Source organism: Mus pahari, chromosome 17 (genome assembly GCF_900095145.1).
Source record: "Mus pahari chromosome 17, PAHARI_EIJ_v1.1, whole genome shotgun sequence".
Classification (NCBI taxonomy): domain Eukaryota; kingdom Metazoa; phylum Chordata; class Mammalia; order Rodentia; family Muridae; genus Mus; species Mus pahari.
The window spans coordinates 31366541-31394515 of NC_034606.1; the positions used below are offsets into that span (position 1 = coordinate 31366541).

Below are 27975 nucleotides of genomic sequence, written 5' to 3' on the forward strand. Positions count from 1 at the left end.
ATGTGACATCGAGAATTTATTGAGCTTCCATAATGAACTACAAGGAGAAGAGAAGGGCTGTCCTCTGCAGTCATTCTCCAGACACATGAATCTGTGCTGACAAGTTTCAGGAGACTCATGGGTAAAGAGGTGGCTGTCCCTGCCCCCTTGGAGATCCTGATAAGGCTCCTACGGATGGGACTGAGGGCCAAAGGACTCAGCTTAGAACTATTGGCACGTAGCATCTTATCTCCCACCGAAGGACCTGGCCCCCAAGGGACCAGGAGGCTTTTCCAGAAATCTTAGGCGTTCCATCTGAGGTGCAGCTTCCTCGCTATTCTCCTCAGAACTGGAGTCCACAGAAGAGGCCAAGGTGCCCCCGAGCATGCCATCCTCACAGGACACAGGCTCGCCTTGGCACTCAGCTCGGTCTGGTGACTTGAGGCTTTGATTAAAGAAGGCAGAGGCCATGCACTCAGCTGCCATCTGGTCGCAGGCACATAGCAGCTTCTCACACAGGCTCTGCCCCACACCTTAGCAAGAGCAGAGGAGCAGATTTGACACACCAGGTAGGGCACATAAGGCCACTTGTCCAAACCCCATTCATTTGCCATTCCTGACCCCATCTCACACAGTTCCTCTGGTGGCATACAGTGATTCTAATGGTCTAGTATGTTCCTTCTGCAAGAAAGTAGCCCTTTCTGAGGCTCTCCAGATTCGCCTTGCACCTCATCACACTTCTTCTTGTTTTTAAGCTCTGGAGTACTCTAGAATACTGTGGAAAATGCCCATGCCATGTCAGAACCTGTTAGTTAGCCTCCTGTCGATCTCACCTCTCCTGATCTCCCAAGTCTCTGGTGTGAGCAATTTGAGGCAAGGGTTACACGCATTTATTATCGTTGCAGTTTGAATCTAAAATGCCTTTCAAAGGCTGTGCTAAAGCCCTGGTTTCAAGCAATGGGATTTAGGATGATTAAATCCCAAAGGCTCTGACCTTATAAGTGAACTAACACATTGATGGATTTCTAATTGAATGGCATTAGGTAATAAAAACAAGCAGTGGGGGTAAGTGGAGAAAATAAGTCATGGTATGAGTGGTGGTTTGAATAGGTTTGGCCCCATAGACTCATTTGAATGCTTGGCTCATGGGGAGTGGCACTATTAGGAGGTGTGGCCTTCTTGGAAGAAGGGTGTCACTGTGGGGGCAGGCTTGGAGGTCTCCTAAGCTCAAGCTCTGCCCAGTGTGGGAAACAGTTTCTCCTCTACTACCTGTGGACCAAGATATAGAACTCTCAGCTCTTCCAGCACCATGTCTGCCTGCAGGTTGCCATGTTTCCTGCTATGATGATAATGGACTGAACCTCTGAAACTGGAAGCCAGCCTCAATTAAATGTTTTCCTTTATAAAAATTGTCTTGGTCATAGTGGCTCATCATAGCAATGAAACTAAGTCTCTCTCTCTGTGTCATTCTCTGTCTCAATCTGTCTCAATCTCTCTGTTTCTGTCTGTCTGTCTGTCTGTCTGTCTGTCTGTCTGTCTGTCTCTCTCTCTCTCTCTCTCTCTCTCTCTCTCTCTCTGTGTGTGTGTGTGTATGTGTGTATGTATGTATGTATGTTTGTGTGTCCATCCATTCATCTCCCTACATTTTTCAACCTCCATGAAGAGAGCAACTTTGCCATGATGTTCTGCCTCTAGCAATAGAGCCATTATGACCATGGATTGAACCCATAATAACACAAAGTACATCTTTCTTTTGTTAAAAGTTGATGATTCTCAGCTGTTTTGTCACAGTTCTTTCCATAGTTCCAAATGAAGGTTTATTGGCTAAGTGGCAAGCTGAATCAGTAAGTGAGCAAATGACAGGTAGGCATTCCCATTAATTATGGCACAAGCAGTGTCATGGAGACCTATGTGCTGTGCATGGCATGTACAATCAAGAAGGAGGACAATAGGTCCATCCAGTTGCTTCCCCGTTAAATATAAGGAGAAAACTTTGCAGGTCATGGGTGAAGCTCCACAGGAGTCGTTTCCTTCTGAGCTACAGAGCAGCCTAGGGGAAGCACAGTCACTGCTGAGCAGTGTCCAGGGGAGCCAGTTGTAAGGGTGCTTTTGTCATATGCTCAGGACTGGGGCTTACAAAGGTGGGACCCATTGTCTCTGTGGGATACATGATAGGGCAGGGTGGAGCTGTGTGCTAGGTCCACCATCAGCCAGAGCCTTCCATCCCTCTCCTTCATGGCATTCCTTAGGTGATCAAATCTGGAACAGGGTCCATTTATTAGGAGAAGACAGAATACTTTAAAACCTACTGGATAACTTAAAAGGAGGTTCCAGGTCTGAGGCAACGCTATTTTCCTGCCTAGATCTCAACTTTCCCACTTCCTTCTGCCTGTCTGATGTCTGATGTCATTTGCTTCCTCTGTAAAGTAGAAAAAGCAATGGAGTTGCTGCTTAGGACTGGGTTAAGGGTTAACTGTGCCTATCAAGGGCTTAGAACCACGCACAGCATGGGCTCAGTAGGTAGAGATTACTGAGACCATCAATTAGTTTTGACACTTAGGGTGGCAGACTTTGGAAAGGGAAGTAAGCACATGTCTTAAAGTAAATAATAATAATAATAATAATAATAATAATAATAATAATAATACTGATGAAGGTGTGCCAGGAGAAGTATCTGTAACTCAGCTCCAGTCAGGATACAGACACACAAAAAGATAAGGACTTTAGGCAGCCATCACACTTACATTTGGCTGTGTGGTCTTCACATACCACAGATGACCGAGAACGCCTTCCATGGCGGCAGCCCACTTGTCTCATCTGCTCCAAACAGCAGTGATGGGACAGACAGCACCTAAGACCGAGGAAAACTTTTATTTACCGGAGTTCCCCCACTGATCCAGGTCTCTTTATCTCAACACTGCATAGGGTGCTAAAATATGCCAAGAAAGTTGGTCTGTTATGTTATCAGCCAACCTAAGTGAGAACAGATGTCCATAGCCCATTCCTTGAAAGACTGATGTAAAACCCAGTACTGATGAGGGGCCTTACAGATGTTAGTGACCTCATTTGCCATCTGTCCCCACCGTTCTCCATCCATACCTATCCAGGGTGTCCCTTGGCTCCCCTCTTCCTTCTCTTCCACAGTAGCAGCCGTAAGTTTCAAATTCCTCTGGGCAGTGGGATGTTAGACAGAAGAGCATCTCTCCAAGCTGCAGCATGGCCGTCATGCCGTCCCCATCACCCAGATGCACGAAGGCCAATCTGTCACAGGCTGCTGAAAAATACAGACTCTTAGGAGAGATAGGGCCAAGTTCCAAAGAGGAGTGGTGTTCCACATTGCATGAGACCTACTTTGGGAGGGGTGCTGAATCACCATTCTTGTGTGCCTTGTTCTCTTTGTTTCAGAGGACAAGTCTTCAGCTTCTGATACTCTATTGAATTCCTTATTAAATCTCCATAAGGAATAGGACTTGTCAGGACTAAAGATGCTCTGTGGATCACACCTTATTGTTGAGATGAGTCTAGCAGCCTGCAAGGCCTTAGCTTTGCATTTTAAGGCCTTGGCTTTCTCACCCTGCCTCTGTTTCTCTGTCTCTCCTCTTACCCTTTCTCATCTGCTTGCAATTTTTATATGTATGCTCAACAGCTCTACACTGGAAGCCACTGGAGGCTTTCCCAGATGGGGATGGGGGCTCTTTCCAGGTCCTTTGGGACTGCATCCAAAGGAAGAGAGGCAGGATGATCACTAATACCCACGTGTTTCATCCTTCTAGTTAGCCACCCACACACAGTGTGGTTTTGGCTAAGATCCTGTATTCTAGGACAGTAGAAGAATAGTGATGATAAGACAGAGCCAGGGGACATAAAACCCTGGTTCTTGCTCCATCTCAGTCTCATAGCAGCTTAGGGGCAAAGGTAAATTTTGTATCCTTGAGCCTCAAAGAGCTTCTTAGTAAGGAGGAGGGGGTGATGCCTTCTATCGCATCAACAGGACATGGTCATAATCTACAATTTAAAAGGCTATGTTAACAGAGAGTTTTAGATTCCAAGGATAGGCCACATGCTCCTAGATTCTGGCTCTCACCTACCTTTTCCAGTCGTTTCCTGAGAACCATTGTCAACAGATGAGACTCCCAACCTCAATGGATCGATGCCAGCAGAACGGGTTGTACCTTTAGCTGGGGCAATAATTTCTGCAGATCCTGAAAAACATACAGCTTGATGGTTCAGAGTTATTTGCAAATGAACTCAGACATAGGAGAGTGCACCTCACATTTTGCTTGCGGACATGAAGGAAGCTTCTTAGCCACTCCCAAATTATACACAAGTTTCTCTGAGTGTCTAGACTTAACACTGCCGGGATCGTGGGCTAGATCATCTGCTTTGTCAGCTCATGGCTGAGAACTGTGATGATCTTTCAGGCCTGAGATCGTATTAGGTCTTACAATTGTACACCTGCCTCGGGATACAGCTAGATGCTCAAAGCAAGTACAGAGGCAAAGAGAGAATAGAAAATGTAGGAGGACCCCCTGTCCGACTTTCTTGTTCAAATACTGCTGCTGCTCCTCATCACATTCATGATTATGCCAAGGTCCTTCATCCCACTTGCCGGCTGCCTGACTGCATCCTTTGCCCAGTGAAGCTGCTTGGGGGCAAGGTGTGGTCATTGGAATGAGAAAGGCTCATATGTTTAAATCTTGGAATTGTTAAATACTTGGAAGTTTAGAAGGTATGCCCTGCAAGAGGACATGTGTAACTGGAGGCAGGCTTTGAGGTATCAAAAGATTGGCACCGTTCTGAATCAGCTGTTTCCTGCTTGCTGATTGAAATGTGAGCTCTCAGCTGCTACTCCTGCCACCCACTACCTGGTACCTCTATGCTGTCATCGTGGACTCTAGCCCTCTGAAGCTGTAAGCTCCACATCAACCGTGTCCTGTAAGTTTTTCTTCACTATGGTGTTTTATCTCAGGAATAGGAAAGCGGCTACTAGAAAATACCTTGAATATTAAATGTATCTGATTTTACATAATGGAATGACAATTGATTTTAAATGGGAAACTAAATGTAATTTCACAAACACATCTTTACCTAAGACCCTTTCATTGCTTCCTGTTAATGTGTCTTTTAATTCCACATTTGTACTTTATAGAAGAATATAGAGACATACTTTTTCAATTCTTTGTTCCATTCAGGGCTTGGTCCAAGGCTCCTTTGGAACTCATTTATTTCAGAACCTTCTACATGCAAAGGCACAGGGAGTTAAATGTGCTTACCTGGACCTGATGTGGTCCTAGAAGCTTGTGTGTCTTGAAGAACTTGAACAGATTCTGCTCATCAGGGAAGACAGACAGAATGATTGTCAGCTTTACCCTATGTGCTTTGGGCTCTGGAGCCATAGCTCTGGGCCCAGACTGACCTGACCTGCTCCCACTGAGATTTCCAAGGGCAGCTGATGTTATCAGGGTCACTAGGGGACCAAAGGGAACCCCAAAGAGACATGCCTGTTTGCAAATGTCCCAGCAGTTTGCAAGACAGGGAATTGCAGAAAGGCCTTAAGCCTGTGTATTATGCAGAAATTGGAGGGGAGAAATACTGAAAGAAAAGAAAAATCATGTATTAAAAAAAAAAAAAAGCAGCAGGCAGTCCAGGACAGTGCAATTGCATGCTGCTGTTGGCTCAAGGAGAGCAGTTGAGCCATAGGTTTTTGTGAGTTGAGTCCTTCTTAACTCTTACAAAGCTCCTATTGTGTTCCAAACTATATGTCAATACAGACTTTGTTTTTCTGCCTCACTTAACTGGCAGCTCCCAAATAGGGGTCTCCTGCTCACCCCTCTCACCCCTCTTGGAGAGATGAGAAGCCAGACATACAGGAGAGTTAAGACATGCCTCAAGAATGAAGACCTTAGGTAGTGGGGGGATGAAAAGTCATACCAGCTGAGGTCGAGAGTCAGGCACTATGCTACATTCCCATTTAACTTTCCACTATACAATACAGAAGAGAGACAGCAACTTCACCAGTATAAGGGAAGGGAAGCACTAATTTCAACTTAACCTACTTGTGGATGAAGACAAAATGTTGTATAAAATTCAGGCTTTGAAGCTGACTTGTGTGAACACAGTTGCCACATCAAAGGGACATCAGGACCATCCTCTGTTGGGGCACACTGATCTTTTCAAAGCAAAACCTACCAACTCAGACCCAAGGAGTTCTGAACTGACAACTCCCGGGTGAGTGACACCGCCCTCTGAGTTTCTCTTTCATGGGATAGCAGGATTCCTGGGACAAGGGAGAATCCAGAGTGTGTGTGTCTGGTAACTAATGCCTACACACTGAAGACCTTCAATGATGGCACCACCCATCAACAAGTATCCACTTATTCATTCTGAGTGACTAGTTAATAATTACTGTCAGTTGCTTACATTCATTGTGGTCATTTGAATACGTTTGGCCCAAGGAGTGACACTATTACGAGGTGTTGGAGTAGGTATGGCCTTGTTTGAATAGGTGTGTCACTGTAGGCATGGGCTTTAAGACCCTCATCCTACCTGCTGTCTCTTGAACAAGATGTTGAACACTGAGCTCCTCCTTTACCACACCTGCCTGGAAGCTGCCATGCTCCTGCCTTGATGATAATGAATTGAACCTCTGAACCTGTAAGCTAGCCCCAAATAAATGTTGTCCTTAAAAGAGTTGCCTTGGTCATGGTGTTTGTTCACAGCAGTAAAAACATAACTAAGACACTCATTAATTAAGAAATGGTTGCAAGTCACTACAAGCATGTATGGGTAAGTCAGGTTCACCAACTAAAATTTGGCCTAGATATTTTTAGGTTTGATGGTCATGCTTGCATTGAATTCAGAGCTGAGTCCAGCTCACTACGTATTTCTGGCTGAGTGACAGAAAATTTAAGATTCCTGGGCATTAGTGTCCTGCATAGTCTGAAAATGGGCACCGTATTTCCTCTGGGGCCCTCTCTAAGAGTAACCACTGCAAAAGAGCACATGGATTTGGGTAGCATCTCCACTGTGCCCCGCGCCTCCCTCTTGGATGCTCTTTCAGCTTACTTGGTCTGGAGAGGGTTGTTAGTGTGTCTGCTCCCACCTCACCAGCCACTGTGGAAAGGAGACACCATTTTATTATGAATCAATAAAACAGATTGAGAGTAAGGACTGAAGAAATGGAGAAAATCCAGCCTCCCTGAGGGAGGGCTCTATAGAGTGACTGTACCAAGAGCTACTCATATATTTAGTATGCCCACTAAATTTTGATTTCAGATAAGCAACATGCAACTTTCTGGCATAAGTGTACCCCAAGCAAGACTTGGACAGCACATTAAAACCTATGTGTTGCCCATCCAGACAAATCTGCAGCTGTGCATCAGGGCCAGCCTGCAGCATTGTACCTCTGGTCCTCTAGAGGTGAAGACAGAGGGGCAAGAGAAAGCTGAAGGAGTAGAAAAGGGGTCCTTGCTCCGAAAGAACCAGGACCTCTTGAAATTACCTAGCTCCATAACAAAGCAGGCAGGGACCATCTAAGGGAGCTGATGTCATCAAGACAGTATGGAGTGGCATAAATGGGACAAGGGTGGTTGGGTCACATGTTGCTTTATGCTTACCTTCTCCTGACAGGGCTATCTGACTGGTATCTGTGGGCTTTTCAGGAATCCCTGGGAAAAGAGAGTTTCTAACAGCAATGGCACCACAATACATTATAAAAACAAAACCTCGAGGGCTCTAATCTGAGCTGACTGAGTACCAAGGGGCCAAGAGAGGAAGGGTCTAAGAAGGGCGTAACCATGGAAGAGTTTTCCATTCTAGCTGGTGGGTTCCCTGGCTCGCTTTCTCCTCCAGGAGCATGGGCTGCCCAGCACTGCTGAACTTAGGAAGAATCGCATCCACTGCTGGATTCTGGTGGAGGAAGCATGCTATCTGAGACATTAGGTGAATACTGTGAGGGTGCTATGGATCCTGAGGCTGTCCAAATATGAAAAGACCCTTGCCAAGAAGGCAGAGCAGAAATAATAGACACACTAAGAGTACTGAATGTGGGTGGTACACAGAGATACATGTATGTACACACATCCTTATATACACTCCACCTTCATACGAGTACATCCCTATACCAATGAATACATACACACTCACAACATGCATGCACCATCGATGGCCACACAGACATGCATGTACTATCTCCATACCTATGCACACTCCCCACATATACCCACCCAGCTACACACCAACCTACACACTGTGGATGGCTCCTTAACAAAATTCCTTGAAGGACAGAGGCCTGAGCTGGAGGAAAGGATACAGGAGATGCCAAAGTGACAGTGGACCCATCCCAAAATGCCTAAAGGTATTGGGAATGAGAGGGCAGAGAAATTCTAATAGACAAGTAAACTTGCTCTATTTTTTTTTCATAAGACCCATAATTTTAGAGGAAGAATTATGAATTATATGAGTCCCACGAAGATTCACGGGATAAATACTGCTCCTTCTAAAGGAGTCTCCTGAGTCAGGCTGTGCTTTCTGCTCAGGTTCTAGAGGGGTGAGGAGAAAATGGGAGAGAAGTAGAAGCAGAACCCTTTCCGGGGAGGCCTAATAGCCAGGATGCCAGGGAGTGGGAACCATCTTCCCCTGAACCTGAGGTGCTGCTCCAGTCCTGTTAGGTACCAGTCCTCTGACCACACAGAGAGAATGTGGGCTCTGAACGCTTGCTGGATTAAATTCACACCCACCCACTGGCAAGGGTAGACTTGATATTGGAAATTCACACTAGTCTCTTTACAAAGGGAAGCAGAGTCAATGTCGTTGGTGGCTACACCCTCTGTGAGCCAGGTCTCCAGAAGAGATGCCTGTACCAGCTGCTACCAACACAAGTCCTCTGCAGTCCAGAAGGAACCAGCTCTGTTGAGAACTTTACCTCGAGGCAACAGTGTCGCAGCCTTCCCACTAGTTGCTTCTGTAAGAAAACACACGGGAATGTGGATAATGCAGTGGACTTGGATGTTGAAGGACTGGACTTGGCATCTGAAGACACCCACTGCAGCTCTTGCCCAAAGTTCAGTTCTGCTGCAGGGTTTCAGCCCAGTTATCCTACCTGGAGTCTGAGTCAGGCAGAAGGAAACATCCAGGAAGTTCAGGGAGGAGTTGATGCCAGACTGAGCCAGGCACTCCACAGCAGACTTGTCACACGAACACAGGAGGCGCTCACAGGGATCCTCGGACTCTACATACAGGAAGGGCAGAGCAAGGTAGAAAGATCAAACTTGGAATCCTGGTAGGCAAGGGTGGCTCCTGATCTGGGCTGTCCAAACTTGCTCTCCCTGCAACTTTCTAGCGATGATGTGACCTCTTTGGTTTAATAAACCCAACCTGGGGGTACCCCACACATTACATGTCACATACATCCAACCCACCAGTCTGACGTACAGGGTCCACCTGTATCCTCTTTGGGGACTAGCCACACCCGTACAAACTTTCTACCTCCATCTCCCACCCACTCATGTCAGTGGTCCCCAGATGAGGCTCCCCAGTTCTGTCACCCACTGTTGTGAAGAGTCTAGAATAGGGCAAGGGCTAGAACAAGATGAGAGTGGTATCTCAGTGGTAGAGAGCACTTATCTAGCACATGAAAGGCCCTGGGTTCCATCCTTAGGGATACAAAAAAGAAAAACAACAACAACAACAAAAACACTTCAATTGAAGTCTGTCTGTTGATTCAGAACCTCTTCCTGACTTTCCAGAGTTACCTAGGGAGTGTTGCATGGCTGTCGCTGGCCACCGCATCCATTTCTCCTTGGATGTCATCTTTTCCCACTCTTCTTGCCACTCTCCTCTATTCCCTATTCCGCACTGGGCACCTCAGTCCCATCCATGTTCTGCTTGCTCATTGTACCCACACACCCATTTAGACTAAGAATCACTTACTACTTCAAATCTTTTCTCGAGGAAGTTTTTAATGCCCGTCCTGTTTAAACAGAGCACCATGTAGCCCACTCTGCACCATCTCCCTGACCTAACACATTTGCAGTGTCTGGCTGTCATGCTTTGAATGTGAAATGACCCCCAGAAACTCATGTGTATTATTATTGCTTGGTCCCCAGCTGATTGCATGGTTTTGGAAAAGTGTGATTGGTACACTTAGAATGTGTATCCTTACTAGAGGAGGTAGGTCACTAGTTAGAAGGTCACTGAAGGTCTGTTATGGACCACCATCCACCAGGTATGGTATGGATGTTTCCATCTTAAAATTAGAGCAACTATGATGATCCACACAAGACCTCTACAAGATTAGACCTATCAAATTAGCCCCAGAGAGAGGAGGGAGGGTTTATGAACTGTGGGGCTTATAAGGTGTTATAGGAGAGCACTCAGGAAATTCTCTAGGAGACCAGCAGTTTCAAGAGACCCTGTCTCTGTCTGCCGTGATACAGAACCAGGTAAAAGTTGCTGGGTGAAAGATCAGGCTTCAGTGGAAGCCTGGTAACTTGCCCATGATCTTGTAGATCACGACTAAACTCACTGGCTCACCAACTAGACTTGGGTGGAATTATTCTTGGGTCTGTTGTTAGTACCCCGTCAGGGGTATACAGATGTTTATTCATCTCCCCATTTAAAAAAAATCCATACAATAAGATAATAGCCTGGTCCTGCTTCTAGCCAGAAGAATCTGCTTTCAGACTGATGCCACATAACCAACTGCTTTGTTCTCCTGATACCATAGCATCTAAGTCCGCTACTATGCCTTCCTCACCAACCACCACGGACTATGTACTCTGACCCTGGAGCCATCTGAAAGCTTTCTTAGTTGCTCCTATCAGACACTCTCTCAAAGGCATGACAAAGGTAACTAATGCAGGGACCATGCAGAGAGAAGTCCAGGAAGTCAGGACCATGCCCGCACCCATGGTAATGGCAGTCTCAGTATCTGTTTGTCCAGTGCATGAATGGATGTCCTTTTCTATTTCCACTGGCTTCTCTGCCCCACTCCTTTCCCAGCATCTCCCTCTATCTGTCGTTAGTGCCCCAGCCTCCACCAAAGCTGAGCACCTGGACCTGGGAGTCACTGGGGCCTTGGTTCAGCTGTAGAGCCAGACTTTCTCCAGGTTGTTTCATCTCTAAGAACTTTCCTTCTCTTGTCTGAAAACTAGCAACTGTGATTTCCATGTAACACATGGTTGGGGGTGGGGGGGGGATCAGAGTTGCTGTGCATGAAGACCAAGCTCTACAGCGGCCACACAGGAGGGTGGCTAAATCCTATACCTTGACCTGCAAGACTCTCTCTCACTACTCCAGGCCTTTGCCTATGACTTCATCCAGGACTGCCTAGACATGTGAAATAATATTCCTAGAGTCACATGGTAAGTCACTGGAACACAAGCTTTGCACCTGCCTCTTGCAGACAGCAGCCACCACCAGCCTGACCCCTCATCTCTATGTCTACCTCCACTCATGACAATACACCAGCCACTGCATCAATCATTTCTCAAGCAGGCTTAATGTATTTTTCAAAATATGCCTTTGAAGGAGGTTTTTCTCCTTCCTGTTCTGTAGTTATGTTAAGGAATTATTCTACTGTTGCATGGTGAATAAATAGCAAAAAATTTGCCACTTACTACAGTTACCACGTGTATAAATAAATTATAACTCAGATGATATTCCATCAACTGTTTCAGTCATAAAAGAGCATTCATTGCACATTAACTACGTGTGAACCACAAATGCATCAGTCAATTATGTTTCAGCAACAGAACCAATGATGGTGGTATCAGAGCGGATGGATCCCACGCGGACCACGTGGTCGTTTCGTGCCCCTACTCTGGAAGGCCTGAAAATGCTCACCACATGTGATCTGTTTGTTGATGCAATCCACATCTGCACTGAGCTTGGCAGGGTCCTGGAGACAGTCCATCTCAACAGCTTCCTCATAGCACCTGCGATGCTGGAAGCAGCAGCTGAGACAGGTCGGGCAGGATCAAGAGAGAGCGTGGTTAGGATCCAGACAGGCAGGCATGCTGGGGGCATGCTGATATCTGAATGGTATCTGGCGCTGATCTGTTTCAATGCTCAGCCGGTGTTCACATGCACACACAATGCACACTTGCCACCTGCTGTCCTACATGCTTCAGATAGAAGCATGCATCACCTCTGCCCAATGTGCAGTTGTATGTGGTGAGTCACATGGCCCTTGATCTCAGCTGGAGGACATAGTGTAAAAACAGTCCAGGGAAGAAGAAGATGGGCTGGTACCAGGCCGCGTCTGAGCCCTTGCTGGATGCTACTTTTGCTATTGTCACCACATTCTGCATCCACCCAAGTCAGTATAAATAACAGACGTTGCCCCTCTCAATCTGCCTCTGTCACTCTTCTTGGCCTCACAAGGGACCTGCCTTCTCAAAGACAATCCACCTTTGCTAGAGATTTCAGGGGCACCTCTTTGGCTTGCTTAAAATAACCAGTGGTGACAAAGCCAAGGCCATTTTGCAGGGAAATTTCATACCCCTAAATAAAGAAACCAACACTGAAAGTCAGTTATGATATCTATCTATCAGTCATTCGTGCACTGGAGGAGCAGAAAGGTTACAAGTTCAAGACTAGCCTTGGCTATATAGGAAACTGCCTCAAGAAGGCAGAGAAGGTTGGGGACGAAAAGAGGGATAAGATGAAGAGAAAACGAAAAGAGGGCCATGAGGATGAGAATGAAGGGGTGGATTAGCCTTTAGTCGGGGTCAAGGTGAGAGAGACCCCAGCAACTATGCAGAAAACAGAAAGTGGCGGTAGTCAGTGAGCCAGAGCACACTTCAGTTTCTTATATGTGGGTTCCTGCGTGAGATGCACAAGTCCTCTTGCAGCACAGGTGGTTTCCGTATTGCAAAACTGTCTCTCTCCTACCACGTCCATGCATGAGAGATCTATGAGAGACACTTGAGATGCTACTCAATGATAAGCAAGTGAAGAACGGGGAAGGAGCTTATGCTCTGTGGGTCAGTTTGGAATCTATCAGTAAAAGCAGTGTCTGTAAACAGCAGCTTGGACTATGTGGGATGGTGATGTTCAAAGGAACATTAAAGGTAACATTTTAATGTGAATATGCAGCTTCTTTCTGTGTGGGCAAACAGGACCTTCAGGACCCAGGGGCCCAAGGGACTGCTATGAGGTTACACAGTGAGATGGGACAGAGTATCTAGTATTCATCAGTCCTGATGAAATTATAGATATGGAGACAGTTATATAGACAGTTAATGCTGACATAGCTGGCAGGGTGTTCCGAGGATCAAACGCAGAATAAAATCTGAGCTGGAGAAAAACAGGAACTAAGGAAGTCTGTGGTCTTTGGTTGCAAATAGGGGAGACCTCAGACGTCAGGAGAGTGTGGGAGGTTCTAAGGCATTGAGAACACAAAAGTGTCTGAATACCAGGGAAGGGAGACAGCCTTTCAATGGTGACTGACTTACAGACTCCAGGCTAGGAGCTACTGCCTCTCTTCCTATGGACAGAGTTGTGGGTGGCTACTCACTGCATTTCTCTGAGGTCCTGGGTCACAGGAAGGGGAAAAATGAGACCTCATTTGTACTAGCAGTCTTGATGTTCAAGTTTGTGGTACAGGGAGCTGATGACTGGGGTTCTGCAGCTGGACAAGCTCCAGCAAACACCAGGGATTTGCCTTGGGCATGTTACTTATCTATTTTTTTAAAAAAATGAACCTTACAGCCTGGTCTACAAAGTGAGTTCCAGGACAGCCAGGGCTACACAGAGAAACCCTGTCTCAGGAAAAAAATAAAAATTAACCTTACATGAGTCTCATGGTAATAGCTGACACCTTTGAGTATTCCAGGAACTGCTCCGAGCATTTACAAGTAATGTTCCTCTAGTGTCCCTGCTATGCAAGGCAAGTCTGGAGACCAGGGCCCAGGCAGGGGAGGAATGGATATGTTGCCTTAGGAGGCCACAGTGGGAACCACAGGATGGGTCAGGATGTGGCTGATTATCACTGCCTGTTTCTGCATTTTCTCTAGTCGGCAGAAATGCACTGGATAAGGCTTCCAGGTTCCCCCTCAATGTATCTTGCATTGATAGGACTGTTGTAACAAGGATCTTATGCTATTAATGCAGGGAACCCCATCTTAGAACAACCCTGCAATATAGTGTTGCCACAACAGAGGCTCTTGGTACCCACCTACAACAACATCATTAGTTACACTGCACTGTGAAGAGATGAGTACCAATTGCCCTCCAGTAGGTAACTCTGATCTCTCCTGAGTCTCTCCTCTGGGTCTCTGTCTATATTTGTTCCATCCAAGGTGTCATCCGGCTGCAGTGAGCTCACCTGTGGTCCATACTCACCTATCAGACTCATCCACAGGCATCCCTTCCATCTCAAACCTACAGGCACAACCATAGTCTTCAAAATCCCGGGGGCAGAGGCCAGTCACACACCTCATACTGTTTACAAACTGGAGGAGCAGCGGGAAGTTGGTGAAGACAGCCTGCAGCCAGGTGAAGTGGGAGCCTAGGCAGTCTGTGGGCGGGGAGAGCAGGTCATGGTGGACACAGGGAACCCAAGTGCATGAGGGGTTCCTTCCTTGGACTCCTGCAACCCTGGCTGATGTGACATCATGAGTGTAGTTATTACATGTGGTGTAGTCAGTCAAAAGCAGCTATGTAGCTCCAGCCATGGTATACCCACCTGATATCTTCCTTACTAATGAAACTGAAAAGTTCTCAGGAAGATAAGCCCAATAGCAAAATTTCACTATTGTTCTCAGCTGGTCACTATACCAGTGTACCTCCATGACAGTGACTAGGCTCTGACTGAGCACATTCCCCATGTCTGGGCAGAAAAAGACCTAAGAGGGAGTTTGTCAAAGACTTCTGGAAAATATTTGCTTCCTAATACAGAAGTAGAAACATGTAAGAAGGTACCATTGGGGCTGGGGAAATGGCCCAGCTTCTAAACTGCTTGTGTTCTGAGAATCCATATAATGTCAAGTGGGTTTGGCCAATCCCCGTAATTCCAGCCTCAGAGAGCAGAGCCAGTAGATCCCTAGGACAAGCTGACTAGCCAGACTGCGCCTATTGGTGAGCTCTGGATTTAACAGTTACCTTGAGTCAAAGACCAAGATAAGGAGCACTTGAGGAAGAATATATTTAAGACATCAGTATTGGGCCTCTGTAGACATATGCACACATATACTGCAAACTCTCATATGCACTCCACCACTTGCCAATATGCACACATGTGTGTGCATACCACATGCATTATATATATAATTCAATATATATATATAAAAATTCATATATATATATATATATATATATATATATATATATATATATATACTCAGACTGTTGTGTGAGCCTAAGGACACTACAAGGACACAGCCTACATAATCAATTAACCAGGGTTCAAAGAGGGTCATAGAGACTGAAGTGACAGTTGTGGAGCCTGCATGGTTCTGACTTTGTTGGTTCTCTGCACAAATGTTATGGTTCTGTAGCTTGTGTTCTTGTGGGACTCCTAACAGTGGAAGTGGGGTCTGTCTCCAACTCTTCCTTCTTTTGGGATCCCTTTCATCTTACTGGGTTGCCTAGTCCAGCCTTAGTATGAGGGGAGTCTTACTGCAATCTGATATGTCATGATTGGTTGATATCCATGGGAAGCCTGTACTTTTTGGAAGGGAAACTTAAGAGTGAATTGAGAGGTGATGTGCGGGCAGGAACTTGGAGGCGATAAAGGAGGGAAAGCTATGATTTGTACATAATATATGAAAGAAGAATAAATTAAAAAGAAAAATGAAATGCTGTTATGATCTATGGAATGAATAGTTTGCTGAGTGAATCTCTAGTGGCGTAGTGATGAAACTATAAAGTTATAAGCTAGTGTAGAAATCAGATAGGGAGGTCATGCAGACACACAGTATTTAAGCACCTAGTCTGCACCAGATATTTCCAATAGTTCCACAATAGTTCACACATGTGGTATATTACAAAGCTTTTGCCTTCAGTGTGATAAACTTCACAGACATCCTGCCAGGTAGGCAGTGTTCTGTTGCTTTCACATCAGAGGGAACGTCACCAATGGGCAGAAACTTGCTCAAGGCACTAGCGGACACTCTGCCTTCAAGTACACAGCGCAGAAACTGGTAAGAAAAACACTGCTCATTTCATTTCAACTCTGAACCTCAAGCCTCACAATCCCATCCTCTGCTTTTCTGGTGAGAGGGCCATTCGATGCTGAAGGAGGTGACCCCGCACGGCCACTCAGAGTACACAGGATGACAGAAGAAACTGATGGGATAGAGGTGTGGCCTGTGAGCAGCAGCCCCATTAGCCTGCTCTGGTTTCTTTCTACCTTATTCAGGCTTCCCTTCTCATGCTTTGTTTCCACGAGGTCTACCACTAAGTGAAAAAATGACTCCGTGCTGTTGGAAAACCTTTCTAAAGTTGGTGTCCTTACATGGATGTGCATTTTCATTCAGAGACCTCCAAGGCATCCATACTAAGTGGCTCCATTCTCAGCCTCTTCTAACCAAACAGCAGGCTCCAGTGGCCCTGGCTGGGCCAATTGCAGTATAGCGTTATTTGATAGGTATTGTCCATTTCTGATGGTAGTGACCCTCATGGTGTACCAATAGTTGTATAATTGAAATGAGACACACATGGAGTGTGTGACAATCTTTGGAATCTTTAAGATTCACATGTACTTGCTAGTTGGAAGAAGAAACCAAAGCACATTAGTATAGAGGATTAAGGTCTAGGCATAAAGAATGTCTCCCTTGGGTGGGTGGGAGGGAGAGCATCCTCATAGAAGAAGCAGGGGGAGGGTAGAGGGGAGGGGGATCTCAGAGGGGAAACCAGGAAAGGGAGAACATTTGGAATGTAAATACATAAAATATCCAAAAAAAAAAAAAAAAAAAAAAAGAATGTCTCCCTTCTTGCTTTGCAGTCTTGAGAAATCCACATAATTCCCATGGTCTCAACATCCACACTTGTGCAGCAGGCCATTCTCTTTCCAGAACAAGGAATCAAGGAAAATGAAGGCATATGAGTCTCATAACACACTGACCTTAGATGCTTGCTACATGTTGGCAGTTGGCTGAGGAGGCCAAGGAGATCAGAGACAGAGAGCAAGACCCCGGTGATTTCTTCTAGCTTCCAACACCTATTCAGTCCTGACCCTCAACAGATTAAAGCAATTTCAGATTTCACTTACCAAAAATTTCAGCCACACTTTCCACGTTTTTAAACGCTCCGTTGAAGAAAGTGATATCTAAGCAGAAAGAAGACAAACATGAGTCTTGGTTTGGCCTCTATTTCTCTTTCTACTCAGAGATGTTAAACCTTTACTCTTTTCCTAAGAAAAAAATTTAACCTTAATCTAACTTTTTTGGGTAGCATGTGTTACCATGGAAACCAATACAGATGTGATTGGAGCATTATTCCTAGGCAACCTTGGTCACTTACTATAAAGAAAACCTGTGACTTCTGGGTGGTATGGGATGTTTCAACTGAGAAGTGCTGTGGAGGATAAGTGCATGGAGCCAAGGCATGGTGCCTATGGACAAAATATTTAGGATATCCAGCATGGAAGTGTACAGTTCTGAGAGTGACAGGATCCCAATGTTTTCTTCACTACAGAATAAGCACTGCACCGGGACTCTGCAATATCGCACCCATTTCTTTCTTATCAGGAAGCCTAGGGTGCATTTATATTTTTCTTTTTTTTTTGAGATTATAATATAATTACCAAATTTTGTTCTTCCCACTCCTTCCTCCAAATTCAAAGCCACTTTTTTTCTTTATTTGTTACATACAAACACTGCATTTTAAAGCTAAGATTCAGTCCCCACAGTAACCCTCCACATCACTCCATTTACTATCTTTCCTGGTTTAGTAATTCCACTGAAATCCGGCTCAGTTGAGAGAGCACTAAAGCATGAGACCTGGTGGAGGAAAGGCTGGAGAGATACCTTTGAGGACCATCTAAATGACTACTTGCAGATGCTAAAGCTATTAGGATCCCGGGGTATATTCAAGAAGGGTTGTTGTCTCTGCCAGTATCCTAGACATTTTTTACTTAGCTTCTGGGCAAAGGTCAAAGGATTCTTACTTATATTTTTTGACAGTCCTGGAGGCAGTTCCTGGGGATTTGGTGTGTCCAGGACATGGCCCCCTGGAAGTAAGGCAGACGCAGAGAGAGCAAAGTTAGCACAAACATTGCACTGCCTCTTGCTGTGCCGGGGCTGAGAGGTGACAAACAAAACAATGAAGACATCTCCTGCCCCCAGTTCAATCCTGCATAGATTTTTATAATACATATGCTGTGCTCAGTTTAGGTGGATCTCAGAAAATAAAGAGGCAGCATGAAGTCCCCTGGTGCTTCCTAGTGGTTGACCTTAATGGTTGCATTCTAACCTGAGGGAGAGACATGGTAACTGGTTGGATGTTCTCTCCTGAGAAGCTAGAATGTTATTTAAACTGACTGTTGTCTGGAGGCTTTTGGAGATAAAGAACCAGCAGAAAGAAGTGAAGGCATAGACAAGAATCCAGTCCCCAAGGGATTCATATTTGTGGGCAAGCCTACCCTCTGACTACTGGGATCCAATTCTCTTTGATACAGGATCAGTACACATTTTGATCCAACCAATATGGTGTAGGACTGGCTTCGGTTTCACATATTCTTCAGTTGATTTTGAAGGCAATCTCCTAAAAGCCTGGCCTTGAACTATGCTGCCTATCGGTATATGACTGAGTGGGGTGGGCTTTTTCTATTTGTCATGGTTTGTATAAGCTTGGTCCAAGGATTGGCACTATTTGGAGGTGTGACCTTGTTGGAGTAGGTGTGTCACTGTGAGCGTGGGCTTTAAGACCTCCATCCTAGATGCCTGGAGGTCAGTCTTCCACTAGCAGGCTTCAGATGAAAATGTAGAATTCTCAGCTCTGCCTGCACCATGCCTGCCTCGATGCTGCCACACTCCTACCTTGATGATAATGGCCTGAACCTTTGACCTGTAAGCCACCCCAATTAAATATTGATCCTATAATGTTGCCTTGGTCATGGTGTCTTTCACAGCAGTAAAACCCTAACTAAGACACTATCACACCATGGCAGAGATATGGATGCACCTGGGCCAGCCAATGGGATGAGATTGGCCACAGTTCCATCCCCTGAATGCTCCTGTGCCAATTTTGTCTCAAAGATATAAAGCACATAGGTTGCCTGATACTATCATCATACTTAATAAATGTGTGTGTGTGTGTGTGTGTGTGTGTATTGTGGCACTTGTGTTGGGTAGTTCAGGTATCCACAGAGCCCAGAGACATCAGACACCTTGGAGCTGCAGTTACAGAGTGTTGTGAGCCAACAGATGTATTGAGAACAGAGAACAGAAATCAGGTCCTCGGCAAGAACAGTACATCATGCTCTGTCACCCTATTTCAGTAACATTTATTATTCTTTGATGAGTGTGCATACTTTTAACTTCGGAGCCCTCTCTTTAGCCCTTGTCACATCATCTTTGTCTTTCTTCATCAAGTTGACAAACTCAGGCCTGAGACTTCGTCACTGTTTGGAAACTGTTCATCTGAAAGGCGCAAGAATCAACCCTCAAAGAAGCATGAGAAGTTCAGTCTGTTCATGAAGATGCCCTGGTTGGCCTGCTGCTTGATTCTGGTTTGGGCTGTTTGGCTCACAAAAGGCTTCCCAGCTTTATGTAATTGGTACTGGGGATTGGGGGGAGGTGCTAGGGAAGGAATTGTCTTGTGCATATAAGATGTTTGGGCAGGAACCCAGTGGGTGATATAGCTGTACCCAGCTAGTAGTATTCTGTGTGTGTGTGTGTGTGTGTGTGTGTGTGTTTAAAAGTACTACAGAGAGGGAGAGGGAGAGGGAGAGGGAGGTTTGTCATTGTCTCTCCTCCCATCATCTCTCTGCTGGGATCAATCCCAGGGCCACACATAGCTAGGTCTTGCCCCTCCTTTATTACAGAGTTGCAGGTGTAAGCTCACATGTCTACCTGGACTTCTCCTGATACTCTCTTGACTAAGATTTGAGAGCTGCTGCTCTCAATGTCTTCTTACATAAAGACTTAAAGCTGAGCTGAGAGGACACGTAGTAATTGCTTGAGCCGGTTGTGCCTGTGGCTTTCCTACACATTTTAGCCCGTCTGTCCTGCCTGTTTTTTCACTTTTAAGGATAGAACAGGAGCTAAAAGCTTTCCACAAACCTTCAAAGATCAAAGGTCAGCGCCCTCGATTTTCTACCTGTTCCTTTGATGACACCTACTGATGACAAGAGAAAGGCAGAGAGCAAGCCTGGCTTACTGCTCTCAGGTAATCATCCCTTAGTTGGTAGGGGCTCTCTGAAGATGACCTGGGACAGCAGAGAGTTTTTCAGATAAGAAAGAGACAAAAGTGAATAAGTTCAGCTATAAAACTCCATGCTGCATTAGAGGGAGCATAGCAGGCTGGTCCGGTAGAACTCAGCTCCTCTGGGCCGCTCTACTCCAACTGCAGAGCCTCTCTCCATTCTTCTGACATGCTCTGAATCTTTACACCACGTGTGGTCGCTTTTGAAAAGCCTTGACCTTCTGGCCTGGCCTGCTCATCACATGAGACACAAATCAAAGAGCACTGAAGACTTTCTTCACTCTCCTCTGGTTTCTGAATTCTTTGTGTATTTTGTTCTTCTCACCTCCCACCCATCACTTCTAGCTGCCAAAGTCTTTCCATGTCGATTCTCTATGCTGCTGTGGATCTCTTGAGGATAGGCGCCTTCTTATGGCTGCTGTCCTGGGCCCTAGTGTTCACTGGACGCAGTAAGAGACAACTCATGTTTTCATGTGGATGAGGGGAGACTGTGGGGGATGACTTGGAAGGGCATGATGAGATAGGAGGCCCAGAACCCAGTCTGTCTGGTGTGGCTGTGCTTGTCCTGAGTGATGGGTGAAGACGAAGATCCTTGCTACTGCCCAAGGCTTCAAATACATCTCCCCAGGGATGGGCAGAGAAGGAATTGAGAGGTATGAGTTTGAGGCTGATTACCAGGAAAGGAACAGTAGGAACTGTGGAGATGTAGGGGGCGGGACATCTGTGTCACAGTGAGAGCCCAGCTGTGCCTCTGCCTTAGGCTCTAAAGAAAGAGACCCGTTACTTGAATCTTTCCAGTTTTGCTGCTAACCTGAATTCTTTGCATAAGAAAGCGTTCCAGTTTTAGGCTACCAGTTGAAATTTAAAAATAGCGTGTTTTGTAATCCAGAAAAAAAAAACACGCTTGTAGAATGTCATCAGTTTAGGGAGTGAAAGAAAGATACTTTGCCTTGAATACATGCGGGGCAGGTCTCAGAGGCTGTGAATGGATTGTAAGTCTGGGAGCTCCAGCAGAGCGCATGACTTCTAGGCTATGAGTGGCTTTCAGGGAGAATGGATCCCTCCCTTCCTGTCTGAGATTGATGGGCTTTGGGGATGAGCCCTGCAAAACCTTCCTCCTGTGGGGCCAGAGAGATGCTCTGGACTTGCTTCCCATTTAAGTCCTTGTCCCTAGACCCTGAGCAAATTCTTCAGCACAATAGCATCTGGAACAATGGCCAAACCTCTGCTTACTACTGCGGAGACTGCTTAACACTGACGACAGCCTTTGGTGACGTCTATTCTGTGTTATCTGTGCAAACAAGCAGTGTTGCCTTCCTCCATAGGGAGCAGGAAATCGCTCATTGCCTAGGCAGGTTGTCAGGTCTATGAACCTCCTCCAACATACCCACATTGTATACACAGTGAGGATCTTCACATCCATGCCACCGCACTAGAGACTTAAAAAGCCATCCTGGATTCTAAATGATCTGTTCTAGACACTGCTTTAGATCATAGAGGAAGTGCAGCCAGAGGTGGGGCAGAGGTGTAGGGAGGAAGGGAGGACACTGGTAGAAGATACAAGGCAGAAGCCGGAGCATCACTGTCAAGCGCATTGATAGTGCTGGAGTTTGCCTGGATCATTTTGTCTAATTTCCCCAGGGTGTAGTCCATACCACTTTGTAGACAATCCATATGAAACTCAACAATGGAGTTATACTGTCTGACCCAGCACACAAAGTTTTTCTCCATCTGGCCCATGTCCCATCGTGCCCTACAGTGCCAAGGTATTGAAGGTCATGTGCTATGTACCTTAGCTTGCGCCATGTCTGGATTTGGGCCCCTGCTTGGAACCTGCTACACTTGTCTCATTTTCTGGTTCAACTTGAAGTGTACAAAGTCCTACTTGACTCCTATCCTGGACTGGGTTACACTTTACACAGACAACCTTCCTTCATTGTGTACCCACTCCATGTTGAAATAACCTACTTAGGCAACTATTTCTACATTATACTAGGGACCTACTGAAAGTAAGTACTATCGTATGTCATATATACATTGAAATTTTGCTGACAATCTGAAGTCTTTGTATAGAAAATTCTAATTTTAGATTACTGGTTCAAATTTAAAATGATATGTTTTGTAACCTCAAGAAAACTAGCTTGTGAAGTATCATTAGTATAGAGAGTGAATATATATGATATATATAAATATCTTTTAAAAAGTTTTCTACTCCTCATATATATTTTGATGTGTTATGATAGACATTATGTATATGAGAAAGAGAACATGCAGACCTCAATATATTTGTTGGTGAATGAAGGAATGAAAATATAACAATAGAACTACATTCTGAATGGTCAATGAGCAGTTAGCTACTAGAATTATAGAATCTTCATGTAAAGAAATATTTTTTTAGTTTTATTTATTTATTATTTATTATTTATATGAGTACACTGTAGCTGTCTTCAGACACACCAGAAGAGGGCATCAGATTCCATTGCAGATGGTTGTGTGCCACCATGTGGACTGCTGGAAGAGGAGTTACTGCTCTTAACCTCTGAGCCATCTCTCCAGGCCCCTAGAAATATTTTTTTGTCTGTTTTTTAAGACAGGGTTTTTCTGTGTAGCACTGGTTAGTCTGAAACTCTGTCTATAGATCAGGCTGGCCTTGAACTTGGAGATCTATCTTCCTTTGCCTCCTGGGTGCTAGGATTAAAGGTATGTACCACCACTGCCCAGCTAGTGGTTTTGGCAAGGGGCGAGGACTTTAAAAAGTAGAGAACTTAAAAAAAAAAAACTTATGTATTAATGTGTATAAATATATGTTAATATTTGCTTTTATCTATACCACACATTTGTAGAGCCCACGAAGGTCAGAGAGAACACAGAATCCTCTGGAACTGGAGTCACATATGGTTTTCAGCCATCATGTCAGTGTTAGGAACTGAACCCCGGTCTTCTGCAAGAACAACCAATGCTCTTAACCGCTGAACCATCTCTCCAGCCCCTAAATCTATGCCTAAAGTTGGATTTTCTCAAGTACTCTTCCACAGTAATGGAAAAGAAACACGACAAATAAGGCAGTTTGAAATTTTACCTCAGTGACCTCAGGGGCAGATGTTATTATCTCTTGGGGAATGGAAGCTCAGCTTATTGAGGGCCCTATGGCATCTTCAGACAGGTGCCATCCTCTCCATAGTTCACAGTCCCTGTATCTCTCTTCAGCCCAAGAAACTGGCAGCAGGTATACCAGCAGACCCGGTTTCTGGGGACTCAGGACTGCTCAGGTAGACCCTCTCCTAGATGGCCTTTCCAGACTGTCTTCAGTCCAAGCTGCAGCCCCAGAACGCATGCACTGCCCCAATTCCCCCTTGCTGCAGAGCTGGATCTTCCTGCTTGCTGCTCTACTTCTTATGGATATATATATATATTTTTTTTTAGATAAATTTAACATTTTTTTTTAAGTTTTAAACATTTCTTTTTTTTATTTTCTTTATTTACATTTCAAATGCTATCCCGAAAGTTCCCTATACCCCCCCCCCCCCCACTCCCCTTCCCACCCACTCCCACTACTTGGCCCAGGCCTTCCCTTGTGCTGGGTCATATAAAGTTTGCAAGACCAAGGGGCCTCTCTTCCCAGTGATGGCCGATTAGTCCATCTTCTGCTACATATGCAGCTAGAGACACAAGCTCAAGGGGTACTGGTTAGTTCATATTGTTGTTCCACCTACATATATACAACACACGTGCAACATACACACTACATACAATACACACCACACACATACACAACCAACAACAACAGCAGCAATAACAACAACAACAACAAAATCATGGAGCCTGCATTTCATTAGCTAGCTACTCCTGGGCATGGGACCTGTCTGAAGTGTTTGATATGTTTTTATTGACACTAAATTGGAAGAAATTGATTTTCCCAATAAAAATCAATTGCAAATAATGTCTTGGGAAAGGTTGGGGCTGAGTGTCCACTTCCCCTCCTCTCTGCTGGGATTTTTCTGAGCAGAGTTTGAAATAGGTAACATTAACTCTATAAATTAATACTGATGTTTGGTTCCCTTCACTCACTGGGCAGAGGAATGAAGAAGATCTAATGAGCAATTCAGCTGGAGGCCAACACAACAAACATCCCTGCATTCCTGTGAAGTTAGCAAATGCTAACCTGGAAAGACAGTACTCACCAACACAGTGGGCCATCAGCATACCGACCACGAGCAGCATAATCATTGTGGCAGTGCAGAGGACAAGGTGTAGGCATAGGCTAGAGCAGCTTCCTGGGAGAGACAGCAAGACATGACAAGGATGCTTTTAAAAACCCCATATGAGAATCACCAGAACCTTCATGTTCCCTATGGCAACTCAACTTATGCAGCTGTAAAATGGTACATTAGCCATGTTCTCCCCAAAGACATAGCAGTGTGTTGTGCTTTCCTTCAGTTATCTCATAAGCATTGACAGCTGGCCTAGATCGAGAGAGGTGGGTTTGAACTCTATCAACACCACCATTGATATGAATAAACCTGGTGACCACATGGTGGTGCTGCCTGCCAACAAATGGTGTGCCCCACCCCCACACCCCCTTCACACAGCATTCTCAACCTTTCTTTTCTTCCTTGTTTTTTGAGCATCTGGATTATTTGGTTGCTGTCCTAGTATATCACTGGATAATCCTCAGGGGCTGCTCTGGGGACAAAGGAACAAGGTAGGAACAAAAGTCCTGGAACCCTGCCACACACTATAATAGTTTCTTGTGTTCAGATCACCAAGTATTTGACTTCAATAGGCACCCTAATGCCCAACAACTGTATAGTTCATAGGATGCAGGTGATCAGAGGGATTTTAGAATAATTTTCTCCCTAGTCATAATCCCCTAAACAGTGGGAAATAATTGGTTGATTTGTGCATATTCTGCTTTAGATCATGATTCCAGGACATTGTATTGAATGGCAATAGAGCATGTTCCAGGCTGCTGGATTGATTTGTAGATGTGCATTGCACAGTGGGGCTTGGCCAAGAGGGCATATAGAAACCCCCAAACAACTAGGCTAGACCCTCAAGTGTGCCCTCTGCAGAACACTTTAATAATGTGCTTCTCTAAAGGCAAAGGAGGTATCCCACAGTTTAGGGGTTGTCATGCTGGGGTCACCCTGCCCATAAACTCAGTTTACTCTGGAGAGTCCTGAGTCCTAGATGTGGACTTCAAGGAGGCTTCTCTACAAACCTGTCTCTAGCATGGCCTCTGGTGGCTAAAAAATGGATGGGTACTATATGAAGGAAAGAGCAAGGAGTGAATGCTTGAGGAATCTGACTGGGCTGAGCACTCTCTGGTCAATGACTGCTATCTGATTTTCCTTCAGCACAATGCTCTACTGTATTCATTTCCTAAAACGGACGAGCCCTTGCCATCCAACAAGCTCTCCTGGCTCTTTGCAGAGCCAGCCTTGATTGCCTCCTGTTCAGGCTAAAGCCAGATTGAGGAGACCAGTCTCCCAAAGGACTGGGCTAAGGACCTCCACTAGTGTGCAGCAAAAGCATCTCAGGAGGAGGGGGATGGGGAGACCCTTTTGAAAAATCAAAACTCACAAGACTAAGGCCACCATACCTTTAGCAATGGAGTCACCATCTAGTATTTATGGCATCTTATGGTCACTGTTACTTAACTTGGAAGGGCCATGCATGGGCATCATCTAGTCAAATTGCAAGTTTTAAGATGAAGCCTTCGAAGCTTGGAGACGGATGAATTATGGCACAAAGCTCCCACTTGTGCCTGACTCCCAGGCCAGCACCGTTACTGTGGTAGCGCTTGCCTGGTAGCTCTTACAGGGCCAAAGTGAGTTCATCTCCACCCCCAAACTGTGATAACTGAAGTAGAGAAGCTGCTCATGAAAAGAGGAATTGCAATTGCAGCAGCTGGCTACGCTGTAGCCGAAAGCTCATTCTGTCCCCTGTTTGTGCTGAAGCCCTTCTTTGGGAGATAAAGTAGGGGTTCCAGTTAGAGCAGCCACCTTTGACCCCGGTCTCAGGAGTACACTCCCCCAGCTGTCCTTGATCTCAGGCCACTTAGGCTGAGGGCTACTTGACTTCTACCTCCTGGGATTGATGGGAGTACAAATAAGAAAGGTCACTGAAACATAAGGCACGGATCCACGACTAGCCTGTTTTAAGAAATAACTTATCAGAGAGAAGAGAGGAAAGTGGTGGGGAGGTTGTTTTGTACAGAGTTTCAGTTTGGGAAGGGGAAATATTCACTTCTGGAAGTGACAGTGGAAATGATGATACAAAAACAAAACTCTACACTACTGTCCATTGAAAATGGACAAGATGATAAATGTACATGTGTGTGTATATATACATACATACATATACATATATATATATAGTTATGGATATCCTAATATACAATTTTAACTAGGTTATAAATTTATGGATCTTGTTCCTTGCATTAATTGGATCACTCTTTGTGTCAGGTGGCCCACCAAACATGCTCCATGCACTGTCCAGAAACAAAACCTTAAGGCAAAAATACAAACAACAAAACAATATAAATATCAATATGCCAAACTGCATTTAAATGATGCACAGGCACAAGGGAAGCAATGTGAACGCCAGTGTCTGTGCTTCAAACCATTAACCAATCTAATCTAAGCCTTTGCTCTGTGGATTTTACCCTCACCTGCCTGGTCAGCCACATGATCCAAAGCAAGCAGCCTCCTGATTGTTGTTACAATTCAGTCAGGAGGCCTATATCTTGTACCCCGAGGCTGCCCTTTGTGGCCACCCGCCAGTAAAATCCAGGCCACCTTCTGACAACTTATCCCGTGGCGACTTGACTCTATCTTGGAACCAGATCGTGATGGTTGGCCTGGATCAGCCAGGCTTGGTTGCTGGATGGATGGAACTCATTTGTCTGAGTACCAGTTTGTCTGAAATTCCTGGAGTTGATCCAGGAGAATCTTGCCATGAGTTACCAGGCAGGAACTCTGTGCTCAGGACCACTGACCCACTGGAGGTACCCTAGACACAGCTGTTGACACACAGGTTTATGGGACCCTTGCTGAAGTGGTGTGTGTGGTAGGGAGGTTGGGCAAATGAGTTTCTAGTGCAGTTTAGCAAGTGTTGTCAACTTGGCACTGCATCTCCTTCTACCAGGACCCAGAGTACCTTTGGAGTCCAGCAACATCCTAAGTACCATCCAGGACTCACTCAGTGCTAAAGACAGGACCCTTATTCCCTTCCCATCTCTTCTTCTCTCCTTATTCCCCTCTTTCACACATCCACTTCTGCCATCTTGTTCTCTTTTCTTTCCTCTTTCCTTCTCTCCCTTCTCCTACCCATCCTCTGTCTTCCTCCATCTATTTCTTCCATCTCTCTGATTCTGCCTCCTTTTCCTTTCCCAGCCCTCCTTCATTCTCTTCTCTCTATCTCATTATGCCATCACAAGGAGGAGGTGCCTACCGTGAAGTGAAGCTCCACTCGAAGCTGTTGAATGATCCAGTGTTGTTTGGCTTTGAGGGAATGGGGACAGTGTCTTTTATATTTCAGGCAAAGACCCCTGGTCATGTGAGCACCTTCCCAGACTCATACCAAGAGCTTTTCATGCACTCTGGCAGGTGGGCTGCATGGGAG

At 45.4% G+C, this 27975-nt stretch overlaps 1 protein-coding gene across 2 annotated transcripts; it reads right to left on the minus strand.

Annotated features, from left to right (window-relative positions):
* Positions 1-27962, minus strand: Oc90 (otoconin 90). 2 transcript variants are annotated; one of them, XM_021216955.1, is made up of 15 exons: positions 27805-27962; positions 24531-24623; positions 18092-18154; positions 17195-17251; positions 14326-14500; positions 11824-11936; positions 9080-9208; positions 8903-8941; positions 7596-7646; positions 7045-7092; positions 5253-5306; positions 4068-4181; positions 3079-3250; positions 2724-2830; positions 1-512 (listed from the first exon to the last, which is right to left on the minus strand). In XM_021216955.1, exons 2-15 carry the CDS (start codon positions 24574-24576, stop codon positions 226-228), a joined length of 1455 nt encoding a protein of 484 aa, XP_021072614.1. In that variant the 5' UTR covers positions 24577-24623; positions 27805-27962; the 3' UTR covers positions 1-225. The 2 variants fall into 2 exon arrangements, with proteins under 2 accessions (XP_021072614.1, XP_021072615.1); XM_021216956.1 differs by lacking the exons at positions 7045-7092; positions 7596-7646 and having other exon boundaries at positions 2-512; positions 3079-3253; positions 27805-27901.
* Positions 27963-27975: the final 13 nt, after the last annotated feature.

Bases quoted from the DNA above. Each gene is read 5' to 3' on its own strand.
- Oc90 (XM_021216955.1), bottom strand. From the start codon at position 24,576: ATGATTATGCTGCTCGTGGTCGGTATGCTGATGGCCCACTGTGTTG. The intron at 18,155-24,530 runs GTGAGTACTGTC...CCTTACTTCCAG, and splicing joins GCTGATGGCCCACTGTGTTG to GGGGCCATGTCCTGGACACA. The intron at 4,182-5,252 runs GTAAGCACATTT...TATGTTTTTCAG, and splicing joins TAGGACCACATCAGGTCCAG to GATCTGCAGAAATTATTGCC.